Source organism: Patagioenas fasciata, chromosome 1 (genome assembly GCF_037038585.1).
Source record: "Patagioenas fasciata isolate bPatFas1 chromosome 1, bPatFas1.hap1, whole genome shotgun sequence".
NCBI classification, from domain to species: Eukaryota; Metazoa; Chordata; class Aves; order Columbiformes; family Columbidae; genus Patagioenas; species Patagioenas fasciata.
Window position 1 is genome coordinate 22,862,930 of NC_092520.1, and position 14,897 is coordinate 22,877,826.

The following is a 14,897-nucleotide window of genomic DNA, read 5'->3' on the forward strand; positions in this document are numbered from 1 at the left end:
TACTCTCAACATCAAGAGCGAACAGAAAAAAGTAAAAGATAAGCTAGTTCTGGTAATCGTGTTCAGATCTCCTCCCTTTTGGACATGGCTAAGGAGGCAACAAGTGTTTGCAACAATTAGCAGTCCAGATCACATCAGAAGAGATCTTAATCATATTCTTAAACTTACCTAAATCTCATAAGAAACTACTCTTCGGGAATAAAAAGAAGCACTTCTGTGGAACTTCTGATGCAAGTTTTTCATTTGCAAAACTGAGGTAGATATCAAATGACTTAAAATGTGGTTTTATAGGTTCCCTTCATGGATACCATGAGCAAATGTTTTAACTGAAGCACCGGGCACACAAGTGTAGTTATCAAGGCCATCTGTAGGTAGAGAAAGTCAGCAGGACTTCTTCACTTCAAGTATTCTTTCTACCACTCAGAATTACTCAGGTAAGAGTATTTTGCCTTCCTCTAAGGACTGAGATACACACTGCTCAGATGATGAGCCTTCTAACATTCAGCTTGCTCGCAGAAGCCCCAGGAGTGCTTTGCCTTGCATTTTCACCTACCACAACAGCTCACACACATATTGTGGAAACACACGTACACGCTGGGGAAAACCACGGAAAGAATAAAGTGAAAACTGAGACTGAATATCAAGAATGATAAATCTTAATACCAATCTATACAATATATCTCAACAGTAATTCACACAAAGCCTCAATTATTTACTTTGCAATTTTATTTCTTTATAAGTTATTGGTATAAAGTTTAATAACTAATTATACAGTAATCTGGGGACTTCAAAGGAAGCTTATTTTGCCCTTTTTAGTGTCTTTTGCCATTTGGTCCTCAGACATGTTTTAAGAGGACTAATATGTGTACCTTAAATTTCCGTACAAAAGCACTTCAAGGCTCTGGTTTGTTTTTCTAAGTAGGATGCACAAATCATGCATATTGTAGACAATATAATGGCCAAGGAAATATTTCCCCCTTTAAACTAAGGCAGTTAAAAACCCATGAATATCAATTGAGTAATTTGGAAGAGTAAAAAGGCTTCCTCAGTGCTCATTTATTCTTTGAGCAAATACCATGTTCAGTAAGACACGCCCTCTTGGAATTAGAATTGATGTGATTGCTGCCTGCATTGAAAAGACAGCGATTGTCAAAGACAGCATTTAATTATGTACATTTTATAATGTCACTAACCCAGCCACTTTTGAATATGAACTCATCAGCCTTAAGCATTGTGTGAAACCACATGCAAAAACTGCCATACATTTTTTTAAAATAGAACCAAATTGGCAAGTTCTTGGAAAGGATATTTCAATGTTAAAAAAAATATACTGTCTATTAAATGAGCACTTCAAGTAACTTAAATATCTTCAGCAAATATGTCCAGCAAGAAATTCTTTGTAAAAGAAATTGTTCTTAGAACAAAAACCTAATGAATGGCTATTTAGACACTAATTTTTCAACACAGTGGTGGGTCTGTGTGAAACAATTAGTAATCTAAATAAAGTGAGTCCATTACACCATTAAAAAAACCATACATTAAGCAGGACTGGTTAACTATTGCATTTCTGTATTTACAAAAGTGCTTAGCATAACAAAATTACCTAAAAAAATATAAACTTTACCAGTATCATTTGGTTCTATGTGTACTCCTAGATCTGCACTTGGAGAAAAATAGTATTTACATTGCTAGATTTAGACAAGTTTCCTTTTATTTTTAAAGAAATTTAACAAAACTGCCCCACAAACAGACCCCTATGTAAGTAAATTAATTCCATCTGGCTTATCATAAATAGAGCAGAAGCAAATCCTTGAGGACTGAAGAGCCGAAATAATTCTAGCCATTGTCTGTGGCATTAGACCCCAATACAGGCTGCCGACAAATTGGGCAAGTGGAGTTTTCAGAAAGCCAGCGATCAATACAATGGATATGAAACTCATGCATACAAGGTAACTGCCTTAGCTTATTCCCTGTTACGTACTCGTTAATGCAAACACTACAGGTTTTACTTATTTCATTTTCAGTGTGAATATCCCCATAGTTCCGGGTAGAAAGATTGTCAATCTGCTCTTTGGTTAAACCTCTTAAACGATCATCATCATCATCTTCACTCAGCAAGAAGAAGTGGGCAAGTCGAAGTATGGGCAGTGTTCCATTCTCCACTAGGTTGTTAGCGTCTTGAGACTGCCTGTTATCTTGGTTGTCATTACTGCGACTGTAGTGTTGAATATCATCACTCTGCCCACGTGTTTCCCTGCTGCCTTCTGCCACATGCACATTTCTAGATGCAACCTCACTTGGATCAGTGCTGTTGTGTGCTGAACTTGAGCTGTTCTGCTCTGACTGTACATCTGTTAAGTGATGACCGCCTCTTTGCACTTCTGAGTTAGATTCCGTTTCCATTAAAGAATTCAGTTCTCCAAAGCCTGTCATAATCTGTCTAAGGATTGATCGAAGAGCCACTGATGAAGGTTCACCAAGCCCAGTTTCTGAAATCCGACGAAGAGGTATCCGTATAGTGCTAACATAGGTTCGAATACCTGCACGTTCCGATCGTGATATTGTACGCCGAAATCCTCCGCTGTCACTTTCGAAGGTAACTGTGTTTTCTGCCATTCCTACTCTAGAACGAGTTCTACTGGCAATACTGTCCCGATCTCTGTTTTCTCCAGGACGAATTCTTCTCACCTGAAGATCTAATGTAATTGTTGGATGCCTTCTAACAGCAGCTACTGGCCTACTAGATTCCTCCTCTTCCAAAGTTATTCCCAAGGATGGAGCTACACTGGAAAGCTGGGGTGTCTGAGGGTTAACTCTTGCTTGTTCTTCAGCAGGCTGGGGAGAAGGCTGAGCTGTTTGTCTCCTACTTCTGTTGACTTGCTGTGCATTTCTATCCTGTCTCTGCCCACGTTCCTCAGAATGAGCAGTGCCACCTTGCCTTTGCAGCGGAGAGCGGCTTCGACTACTTAAAGTAGACCTCAGCCGCAGAATTTCTAGTCTTTGGTTTGTATTCATCTGAGCATTAGTTCTAGCTCTACCTCTTGTGACTCCTGTTGAAATACCTCTTTCTGGCATTTCTCTTTGTTCACGAGAAGATGCTGAATTATTACGTGTAGTATTTGTTTGGGAACGGCCTGTCAACTCCCTTGTTCTACTCCTGAGCCTCCCTGAGACTGGATGAGTGGCTGCTTCAGAGCTTTGTGCCACGGTACTTCTTAAAGACCTGGTCCTTGCAGTGCTTGAAGCCTCATTGTTTGCCTCTCTTGCGGTCCTGCTTCTTGTTCTTGGGGGTACCGGACTGACAGCTCTTTGATGTCTCCTTTCTAAACGTGTTCTGTTACTATCTATACCCACATACTCCTCACCAGCAGTTTCAAAACTGTTATGCTCATGGTTTATGTTGATTTCAAGACTAAATCGGAACTCCCCACTGTTCGGATTTGTTCGACTCACAGCTCTCCAGGTTTGGTTCCCACTCTGTCCACTGCGAGTGGTATTTCCTGTGCGACGAAATGTGTTCAGCATTTCAAGCAGAGAGTCACCATTTGAGTTTTCTCCAAGAACATCAGAATCTGAGAGAAACAAAGAATGGCAAACATTCATCCAACTGCACGCTCAGCGTACTACAATGCACTCCAAATCTTCTATGTGGCTGGGCCACTTCAGAAACGTTACAGTAGCAGGACAGCTACCTTGCTGTGCAAAAGTAATTCTGCTGAAAATATCCTTTATGTAAAAACATCTGCAAAACTCATCAGTTCTGCCTAGAATTTTTGCCTCACCAGCAGATACACCAAGAAACTAATATGGCCAGATGGCCTCTTCTGAGAAAGTGTTCAGATTTAGGCAGTCCGAAGTTAGTTGTATTTGTCCAATATCTGTCCCTCACTTAAGCTATCAATTTGAGGGTATCCTAAATCAACTAATTTTGACAAAGCAAGGAAAAATAAGAGAGATTTTGACTTCTTTTGGAAAACATCTTAAAAATTTGTTTTCTATATGCAGACGAATAAATGATGCATGGTTTAAACAGATTTGCTCCTTTTGTGAAAGTATACTCTTTTCCTACTACAATACCTACAATTCCATTCCCAAATCTCCTCCAAGTCCAAGCTCAAGACAACTGTTGAGGTTAGTGCTAACTATGTGTATAAAGAAAGCCAGTGGCCATGATCACAGTGAAGGTCTTCCCTTGAAGGGATCAGGTTAAGCTCTCTGTACTCCATCACCTCCCTACTTTCATGAAACCTGCAAGAACTTGAGTATCTCTGTTTCCAAGTTGTCTATTCTGCTTCTAAATCTGACTAGAATTGGCCAAATGATTAAGCCAATATTGCTGAGGAAGCGAAGGCAGATTGTACACATAATGGAAGCCTCACTCCATTGAAATAAATGGAAATGAAAAAACAAAACCAAACAACAGTGGAGCAGTTAACTGTTTCTCAATTAACTTATTTCCCGCTCCAATTTCCCTAAAACATGATAAAACATTTTAAGAATTACAGGAATATAATTTTTTTCTGTGCTACCAAGCATAATAGCAAAGGGAAACCAGGAAAAAAGGAGAAATTAATTTATGGATTACATAAATCAGTTTTCATTAAGTACTTCAAGTTTATTTTCATATCATTAGGAAACTTCTCTTACTTTGAAAACATTCCACAGGGGCACAATGGAAGAACAGGACTCGAAATGGCTGGTACTGAAATCCAACAGCATTTCTCTCAAGTATCTGTACAGAACATATTTATGCACCACGTACTATGTGTATATATACATATGAATGAAAAATGTTTACCTCCAACAGTTCTGCCTTCACCTTCTCTGTTATCCAGATCAGTCTGTGATGCCAGACGCTCCTTAGCCCCCTCCAAGCGTTGCTGCAACTCTTCTGCTGTTATTTCCCCTGAAATAATTTATGTTTTGATAATACTGTTAAATAAGACGTTATTATTGCCTCAATACAGACATGCAGAAATAACACTATTTCCTATCTTGAAGCAAAATCTCCAGAAATAAGGTACAATCAATTAAACTGAAAAGAAAACAGCACTACTGTGAGATTCTAATGCAGGTACACAGATAACAGAGGAAGTAGGTACTAGCACAGGGGCTAAAAAGATGCCGAATGTGCGTCAAGAGCATGCCAGCTTCCAGCAAAGACTCAGAGCTACGTGCACCAACAACTCAGAGGCCCCTAAAATTGCCACATACCAAGAGATATACTTTAGTGTACCAGATGTGAAATACCTGGGTTTGGATATCACCTGTACATGAAAACGTTACATTTGAAGGAGTTATATTTTTAGTCTAGCTTTAGTACCTATTTAAGTTGTTAATTTTTACTGAATATCATTGACAGGAAATGGAGGTTTTGCTCCTTTCTACAAAGCCACAGACACCATCAGGCTACCTGAGTCAGACAACCACATGTGATGTCTGACAGCGGGAGTGTTACTTCACATTACATCTTTTCTACTGAAGGTACTACATCTTACCAGGGGTGCCAAGCAGGTTGCGGTCTCTCATTAACCTGTAGTCTTCTTCATTGAGTTCATTAATGAACTGGTAATAGGCCTCCTCCCTACTGAGGCGCTCCATCTGTCGTTGTCTCTCATTTTCACCACGACTATGCTCTCGTGAAGATGCCTGCTCATTGCCATTCCCTGCACGGTGCCGAGAGCGATCCATAATGATAATGCCAGGATGTCCTGAACAAAAGCAGAAGGTTAGACTGCACACCAATTACATTAAGAATTTACCTCATTTACAGTAACAAGTTCCCAGCATTTTCAATGAAATTAGTTTAGTAGTAGCTAAAGATGATTAAGATGAACCAAGCTCCACGTTCCTTGCCAAATCAACACTGTAGTTTATTATGCAAGTATTTTGCTTCTAGCTTGCTCAAAAATAGCCAGAAGTCCTTCTTGCTCACTGAAAGGACAAACCAGTTGGTAGAGCAGCTTTAAAATAAAAGACCAATGACAGATTTTAATTTTTTTAGCTAAATAAGGGTATTCTAGAAATTTAAAAGAACAATATAAAATCTATTTCCCTTCTCCCAAGTAAAACACAGCAGCAGCATGAAGCATTTTAAAAGTTAAAATGTCACTGAACACGTTGTTCTCTAATTATTGGACTGTAATTACCTAGTGTAGACTTCTGGCAACCATAGCTACTGCTTTAGAGAAGACAATCTTCCACTTGAAACTTCTAGTGATAAGCAGGTAAGACTACATTAGCATATCCATCGGTACCATCCCTGACATAACAAAAAAACTACAGACACATTTTTGCCAGAACTGACTTCTGATGTTCTGACATTACTGGTATATTTTCCTTGTGATCTCTAAACCAATGATTAGCTAACAAAAGGATATTCCTCTCCAGGAAACTCGTGTAAAAGAGAAAGGGCTATACTTTACCCACAGTTCTTCAATACTTCCCAAATATTTAACCAGTGTGACCACACTACCAGAAGGCATGAATAACCTTACAGTATCAGAAAGAGGCATCACCTCCTGTGTTGATTCCTGTGTCATTATCAGCTCGCTCTGGTTAGGACTCAGTCCTGGACCAATCAGTTCTTGAACCACACCCCAACTTTTCTATTTCCTAAAGAAAACCTGTTCTTCAACATTAAATTTGAAAGAAGAGAAAATGAAGTGTCACCCTTTCAATGGGGCTTCCCATTCAGCAAAAGCCGTCTGCAACACCTGCTGAGGCAGACACTTGACAGAAGGGATCACTTCTCTACAGGAGATCATCAGGCCAAAAAAACCCAACCATACAGCACCGTTCTGTTTACATGTGAAAATAAAGGGGTTTTTTTTGTCAATTCACCAACATATCAAAGTCACTTCAAGTATTAATTATAGGGAAAATATAAAACACCATTCTCAGCACACTCCCAATCAATAATTAGTCTTAACAGGAAAGGCGATGAGACAACAAATAGACCAAATCAAATATTAGACATACATTCAATAAAGAGTAAATATTTATCAATGCTGCCACGAGATATGAAGAATCAGAAAATGTATTTGCCAACAGCAGAAGCTGGCATACATTTAATATACCTTTCTTATGTTCTTTGTGGGATCCATTCTGATGCATCTTTGGTCTCCTCATTTTCCACCCCATATCCTACTTCTCCCCTCCATATGGAACTGCACTTCTAAACAGCCCTTCCCAATCTTTCCACTCATTTACCTCCTGTGGCCAATATTGCATTTCAATGCTCTTTTAACTCACTTGACTGAAAATAAATTGAACCTGAATATCTCCTCTTCAACACATATTATTTGAGGGGCTTTTAAATTTACTATCGCCCTCTTGGCTCAGCCTGGCAAGCTGTAGGGAATCACCAACTTCCAGGTCGCACAGAGACTATGTTTAAATCAGGTCACTTCTCATATCACATTTCTAAACACAAGTTTTTCAGCCAGCTCTTTGTTTTACTGTCCTGGTTTCCTCAAAACAAATGCAATTCCTGACCCTACCTCGTTTCAGTTAGCACTACTATTAACCTGATGACACCCATCACTTGACTGTTACAATAAAAATGGACAATATTAAGAGTGCTTCTGTCCCAGGTGGCTTACAACTTGACACAGGTAAAGCAGGGAGGAGAAAAAGGCCAGTTAAAATTCATTTAGTTTCAGGTAAGGTTGCTATTTAGATGCAAGCCTTAAGACAATTAACATATTACTTTTTGCCTGACAATGACCACAGTAAGTTCACCAGCTTTCTGGTTATCTCACCATATTGCTGCACATAAAAAAAAAACCTATAAATTCTTAAGATGAAAAGTCGATCACATGTAGTCCCCCTCAATCTAAATTTAAACCGTTGTTAGAAAGTGAGATTCTTTACTTTCCTCATCCACAGAAAAATATCAAAATCTCCTCTTCAGATTTTGTGGGTGGTAGAAAAGAATTACTGTTTTGTTGACAACTGTATGGTAGGATGATTAGTCACACTCTTTAAATGACTCATTTAAAAACCGTAAGAAGTGTGAAGTGTTCGGCTGTCCCATCTGTTTAACATAACTGCACAGATGACAACTACTATCTGTATTTATCAAACCCCATCAAAACTAAGTACTTTTGCACTTAAAATGTTTTAGGGTAGTAAAAGTTGAAGGGTATTAACTGCATCAAAATGAAGTACTTTGGCATGTAAAATATGTCAGAGTATTGAAAATTGGAAGGGTATTAACTACAAAGATGTAAAAAACTGAAACTAAAATCCAGTTATGACTCAGAATTACTCTCTTTGTGAAGAAACAGGTGCCACATGCCAACAATTTATCTAAATTTTCTAGAATTTTCAGCCTAACTCCTTTAGTTCTTAATTGATAGCTACTCTGGTCCATTGTCAGAGATTCATATTCTTTTTTTCTAAGCAATATATACCTTGTGCTTTTAAGTTTTGGCCTCTTTCCAGGTATTACTACCCCCAATTCCATTAGGTATTCATCTTCTGAAAGACTATCACCTGATTGCAAGTGAGACGACTATGGAGTTTAGATGAGGAAGCCTCCCCGAGCAACAGGGCTATTTAGTATTACTGTCACATTGCAGCCTCCAGGCAAGATGATCTCACCGAGTTTAAAAAAAAAAAAAAAATAAAACAAGCAAAAAAACCCACAACGAAACTCAGGAAACCCCACAGAGCCTGGGGAAGGCGAAGGGAGGATAGGAAAGACAAAGGAAGAATCAGAAGGTAATGAAACAGGCCGTAGGACACCCAAAGCGATCCAAGCCCCGGGACCGGGGCCACCCGCCTTCCCCCAGCCCCAGGCCGGCAGCAGGGCCTGGGATCCAGCCCCACGCCGGGCTCACGCTCTCCAGCCCTTCCCTAAGGAAGGCCACTGGCCAGGTTCCGCGCCCACGGGGCGGGGGGACACCCGACGGGAGCGCGGAGCCGGCGGGAGCGTGAAGCCCCCGGCCCAGCCGACCCTGCCGCCCTAGACAGCGCCTGTTGCCAGATGCCTGGGGGAGGGGAAGACGAGGAGAGTGAGTGACACGGCTCGCACCCAATCAACTGGCCAGCTCTCGGCCACCAACCAACCACAACAGGGCAGAGCAGCCCGTGTCCTCCCGCTTCTCTCCTCCCCAGACTCCCCGCTCGGGCCCCGCCACTAACCGCCACCGCTCCCATCGGCTCCCGCCGCCGCCGTTGCTGCGCGCGACCCCGTTTCCCCTGCCCGCCGGGAGGCGGCATCACCCGCCGCGACAAACCGGGGAGGCGTCCATGCCGCCGCCTGCCCCGGGGGAGCCTGCCGAGAGAGCAGCCGGGGAGACCCAAGATCCCGTCCCTGCCTGCTGGCCGCGGCGCCGACCGGGGAGGCCTGGCTCAGCCCCGCTCCGCGTCCCTCCCGGCGGCAGGAGCAACAGCCACCTACTCCGGAACGACACCGGCCCCTGGGTGTTCGAGCGCGGCGCTCCAGCCCCGATTGCAGTCCGGGCGGCTGCCGGCAGCCGCCAGCGCAGGTTCCGAGCGCGTGAGGGTGGCCCCCGCGGCAAGCACCGCCCCTCCTGCGCATGCGCGCGACTGCCGCGCGGGCGGCCGTTGGGAAGTGCGCGTGCCGCGGGGTAAACGGCGGTGGCGCCCGGGGCACGTTCTCGCCGCTCCGCGCTGAGGCGGCCTTCGGCTTCCGGGATCTGTCACCGGCCCGGCCTGCGGGCCTCAGTCCCTGCTCGGCACACGCTGCTCTCCTGCCTAGCGGCCCCGGGCACTCGCGGGTTGCTGTCCACGCCTCTGAGGCGGTTGTACGTTTACGAGCGCCAACAACGTGAGGAAAACAGCTCCGGCTTTTACCCGGGCCGTCCGCGCCTCGAGCTGCCTGTCAGGCTGACCCTGCCCGGCGGACGGCCCGGTCTGCGGCTGGTCCTGCCGCCGTCTCTCGGCATCTCGCAGGGTCCCCGCCCGGAGCTGCACGGATTCTCCTTCTTTTCTCAGCAACTCACCAGTCTCTACACTTGTTTCCCTTTAAGCACGTAAAGGAAGTCGCTTCAGGTACGGTATTTCATGAGCAAACACACTGTTGGTCAAAACTCGCAGGGTTTATCTCCGCCCTGGTGGGTGTGAACTTGAACTGTAAAGACAAATAAACTTACTCAGAGGATTTCACAATACATTGCTTCTCAACTGTAGAACAACCTCAACATCTTTAACCTCATAATATCAGTGACCGTTATTCTGTTTTACCAAATCAGCATAAGACTGCCACTTCAGTTACTTGTTTGGTACTTCATATTAAGTTACATAAGGAATAAGATTATTATAACTTTTTTCCTTCCTTTCTCAGGCCCGCATTTTTAGATGGGACGCTTCTTTCATTTTCCATGACTCTCTACTTCCTACTTACCCTTCCTTCTGCAGTAACCTCCCTTCGCCTCAGTTCTCTAAAAGGAAATGATCAGTTGCTCAGTGCCCTCACAGAAACTTGTGTCTCAAGCTGTGATTTTCAGTAATTTTGATCTGCGGAGCCTCAGAAGTTTTTCACATAAGATGCGAACCGTTTTACAGATTTCACATATGCTAATTGCTCATATAGCATCCACAAACTTTCTTTTCCAAGTTGGTTCTGCAGATTGTTTCAACATACGGTGGAAGCTGGCAGGCTGTGACAGAGGAGCACCTTTCACATCTTACATAAACTATTTGAATCAGCAAAATGAGATTTCACAAGAAGGATGCTTTAACTATGTAAAAGCACTTCATCCCTAGAATATCCAAACTGCTCATACTTCTGTTCAAACTTGCTTGCAGAAATAAAGTTTGAGTATTTTTTTATGCAACTGGTCTCAATGCAAAGGCAAACCCTTGCTAATGAGTGAGGTGATAAGAAAGGCCTGGGCTGGTGGCCAGGAAGATACCTCCACTCCCCACTTCATCTTACGGACCCCAGAATGTCTTTATTCTATCTGGGAAAAATAATTTACACAAGCATTTTGTGTTTTACACATTTAGGTTTTGTGTTAGTTTATGCTCCTTTTGTGCCAGTACGTGGTTTCCACGAGACAAATTGACAGTGGGGATGCAGCACTGAGGCCATGCTGGGGGCTACTCCTTCCTGCTTGCTCTATGTTATTAGTACAGTATTATTAGTACTGTATTATTATTTCCTTTGTCTGGAGCAATTACAGTATGTCCTTCCTGAAGATCAATTTTACTTTCTTTATGTAAGTCAGAGTATCTGCCATATATATAAAGTAGTGTCTGTATCCCTTGAAAAGTCAGTTTCTTCCTTCAATTGTTTTTTTGTCCTATTTTTGGAATATTTTTCTTTCATAGTCTGTTTTTAGTAATCACTATTCCATCATCAAACACAACATCTTCTCTGGTACCAAGCCCATGTATGGGCTGCTCATCCAGAAAGCAGTTATGTTTTAGAGAGATAACTAAACGTGTGTCTGTACTGAAACCTTATACTGAATTAATTTTGCACTGACTTGTCCTCCAATGCAGAATTTTGTATTCATGTCCTGTTGATACTGATGTTTCATAGCAGCACACTATAACTAAGTACAGTATTTATTTACAGTATTTTATGCTGTGTTGTAAACACAAAATAACAACAGTAGATCTTTCCTGCAATATTATTATTGCAGTGAAGCAATGCTTTCCAGAGTAAAACATCATCTTTGGAACTATAATAACAATAACCTATGGAGGGCAGCAAACCTCAGGCAATTACTAAGTTTTCTAATAACAGAAAATCTGTAACCCTGTTTTTTATTTGATTGTTCAGCTGTTTAAGTTCTTTAGAAAGTAACTTTATTGTATTTTGTTACTCAGATAAGTAAGGCTCATGGAGTTAAATGGGGACAAATGCAAAGTCCTCCACCTAGGAGTGACCAGCCCTCTGGAACAATACTGAATGGGAGGGGGGAAGCTTACTGACTGTCCCTGCTGGACTGGATTGGGGGACGCGGTGGTCAATAGCGGAACAGGAGCCAAGGGAACACCTGTCAGCGGTGAGGGCTCATGGCATCCCAGGGGGTATCAAGAAGAACACAGAGTGGATTATTGGGAAGGGATTGGGTATGTGGCTCTTGTTTGCCTGCATATGGAATATGATGCCTGGTTTGGGACTCTCCAGTAGCACAATCTTGATATGGAAAATTATCGACAAACTGCAGTGAGTTCAGCTGAGAACACCAAGATGGTCACAGGCTGGAGCACTTGCTATGTGAGAGGGGCTGTGGGCACCACTTCAGCTGCGAGAAGGGGCAGCCTGCTGGTATTGACAAGGAGCTTACTGAGAAGACAGAACCAGGAGTTTTCCCAATAGAAAAAAATTCGCCTTAAGGACAGTCATGCTGAGGGAAGCTGTGGAATCTCCCTCTGTAGAGGTTTTTGAGACCTGGTGGACAAAGCCTCAAGCAACCTGAATTTAATAGCCTTGCTTTGCGCAGGATATTAAACTAGATAACCCCCAGAGGCCCCTTCCAACCTAGATATTTCTATGATTCTGTTGACTGAAATAATATAAAATACTAAAATAATGTTCACTCTTAGGATTTATTTCCCCTCAAGAAGGGCTCTTTTCAATAACAAAAGTAACCAGGAGTTCATAGGCTGAATTTTCAGGGTCTGTAGAGATTCTTGAGAACTAATTCTCTGGCTTATTTGGGAGCATAAAACAATTGGGCTGACAGTTACTGTAGGTGGTCCTGCGTCTGGAAAACAGATGTTTCACTGAATGCAGGCATGACTCCTACACAGCACCCAGATCCAAAGAACTGATTTATGTTTGTTAATAAATCGCACTCCTGCTAGAATCTAGGAGGCCTTGTTAGATCAAGCACATCAGTAGTCTTATCAACTTTATAGGAGTTCATCAACTTTACTATAAAGTGTAGTTAAGTGCAAAATAAAATAATGATTTTAAAAAAATCAAGCACATTGCTTTACATACAAAGCTACGTGTAGAACAAGCACTTTACTCACCTGCTTTAAGTAAATTGCATTCTTAAACATCAGAAATGACACAAACTGGGAAGAGCAGGATATTATAAAGCGAGCCATAAATGTTAGAGGAAAAAAAAAAGAGAAAGAAGAAGGCTCCAAAGGGCCAAATTCAGCAGGACATGTGTCGCAAGGGAGTAATTTAGGGTTCTGCTTACTGCAGAACAATGTTTGGATTTCTCTAAGAGAAGTGCGACTTAAAAGAGTTCGGGGGCAGGTTCACACTATTATTTACTGCATGGGGGAAATATGCCAAACCGAATGCTGCTTACCTTCTCTCGAGGTGCCTGTACCTGTTCGTGAATGCAAACTTTCAGGCGTTCCCTCCCTGACAACCATTCGCTCTGGAGTCTATATTTAGAACTCCAGAGGCAAACGTCCAGGCAAGTCCTGATAACTGTATGCAGAGCAGACTTTCAGGAAACAAAATTCTCAGGAAAAAAAAAATAATGGAGTAGAATAGCAGGAGGGTTGGCTCAAGCTGGGCACCTGTGCAGAGGTACAACCTGACCACAGACAACCAAAGACTTTATCTCTACAAACCATTCATACCATGATGCAGTCCAACAGCAATATTTCACTTTGGGGTCTTCTTGCTTCTCATTGGATCCTTTTTACTGATCTCACATGTGCCTTTGTTTTGTTTAGCTGTAGACAGTGTTTATAGTCTATAGCCTTGTGGGTGCTGTTTTGTCTGAATAAATTTTTTTTTCTCAGCGAAGTGCAAAACAGGCTAATCTTGCAAGTGTCCAGTGTAGTTTGTAGTTGCTTTTGGTAAATATGAGCAGAACTTTACAGCTTAAGATTTCAGCAAATGCAGCTTACTAAGTAACATGAAGCAGAGAGTACATTAAAAATCATACAACCTTATACTTCTAGATGATTCATTATATTTAGTATGCATTTACTTAAGCTAAATGATTGACATGAAACTTAAATTGAGCTCATCCACTGACCTGTGAGTAGTAAAACTGTCACCATGCAGCCAGCTTATTTGGCAGAGAGAGCTCAAAGTGGGCTCACTCAGGCTGTCACATTTATAGAATGAAGTGGTTGACTCTTAGTCAAACTGCATACAGTAAGAAAGGTCTGCACGAGACTCCCAGTGCCCACAATGTTTCAGTGCTCAATGCGCCACTCTGCTTCCTTGTGACTTTCCCAAAAGGAGTTCTTGGCCTGGCTACAGCTTAAGCCTTTACCTGCTCTGAAGCCTGAACCAAACTACTGCTGTTTTGGCTCGTGGGAGGGTTGGATGCATCTGCCACAACACGTTAAACATCAATTTTGAAATTGAATTCTGAGACAGCATGGAAGGAAGAATACAAAACAAGCAGTAAGAGATAAGAAATCCTGTCAGTTAAAAGGGCCACTGTGGAGACCGGAGAGTCAAGAATAGCAGATCAAGACTTGGTTGTGTATTTCTTTTTAAGAATGAACCCCAAATTAAAACTTTTTATTGAAATTACATTATAGTGTGACAGATTCTTAAAATAAAGCACAAAAGTATGCAGCTTTCCATGAAACAGTATTAAAAGTTGACCTTGCAATGTCAATATTCATTTCTCATCATTAAAAGAATCAAGATGTGCTTTCTCTTTCAAATCTCTCATGATTTGGGGACCATCCATCTGGATTGATGAAACTGAATGTTGCCCACAATACAAGTATGTGAAGTGAGAACAGAGTGAAGAAGCAGGCAATGTACAGCTATGCTCAATCTGGAAGGCATATAATCCAAATGTTATGAGAAACTAATGAAAGAAACGTGCAGAAAAGCAGACTTCTAAACATTCTTACGAAAGGACCAAAATCTGAAAGAGAAGACAAGTTATTTCTATTGTGTTTTTGACTTCAGAGTTTACTTGTCAAAGTATGGAATTCTTTCCAAGAGGTTTATGCAAACGTAAAACACAGCA

The 14,897-nt window shown here is 42.0% G+C and overlaps 1 protein-coding gene and 1 long non-coding RNA gene across 8 annotated transcripts; one reads left to right on the top strand and one right to left on the bottom strand.

Annotated features, from left to right (window-relative positions):
- Nucleotides 1–708: 708 nt before the first annotated feature.
- Nucleotides 709–9,525, bottom strand: RNF6 (ring finger protein 6). 7 transcript variants are annotated; one of them, XM_065830574.2, is made up of 4 exons: nucleotides 9,410–9,525; nucleotides 5,499–5,711; nucleotides 4,799–4,906; nucleotides 709–3,572 (listed from the first exon to the last, which is right to left on the bottom strand). In XM_065830574.2, exons 2-4 carry the CDS (start codon nucleotides 5,689–5,691, stop codon nucleotides 1,837–1,839), a joined length of 2,037 nt encoding a protein of 678 aa, XP_065686646.2. In that variant the 5' UTR covers nucleotides 5,692–5,711; nucleotides 9,410–9,525; the 3' UTR covers nucleotides 709–1,836. The 7 variants fall into 7 exon arrangements, with proteins under 7 accessions (XP_065686646.2, XP_065686630.2, XP_071660505.1 ...); XM_065830558.2 differs by having other exon boundaries at nucleotides 9,151–9,515; XM_071804404.1 differs by having other exon boundaries at nucleotides 9,327–9,415.
- LOC139827198 (uncharacterized) lies at nucleotides 9,136–14,446 on the top strand. The gene is made up of 2 exons (XR_011737515.1): nucleotides 9,136–10,023; nucleotides 10,316–14,446. It is a non-coding gene; the product is annotated as an uncharacterized lncRNA (long non-coding RNA).
- The last annotated feature ends 451 nt before the right edge of the window (nucleotides 14,447–14,897 follow it).

Coding starts and splice junctions, on each gene's coding strand:
- RNF6 (XM_065830567.2), bottom strand. CDS start 7,143: ATGGGGTGGAAAATGAGGAGACCAAAGATGCATCAGAATGGATCCCAC. Junction 5,712..7,079: donor CCACAAAGAACATAAGAAAG/GTATATTAAATG, acceptor GCTTTTGTTCAG/GACATCCTGGCATTATCATT. Junction 3,573..4,798: donor TGAAGGCAGAACTGTTGGAG/GTAAACATTTTT, acceptor TGTTTCTCTCAG/ATTCTGATGTTCTTGGAGAA.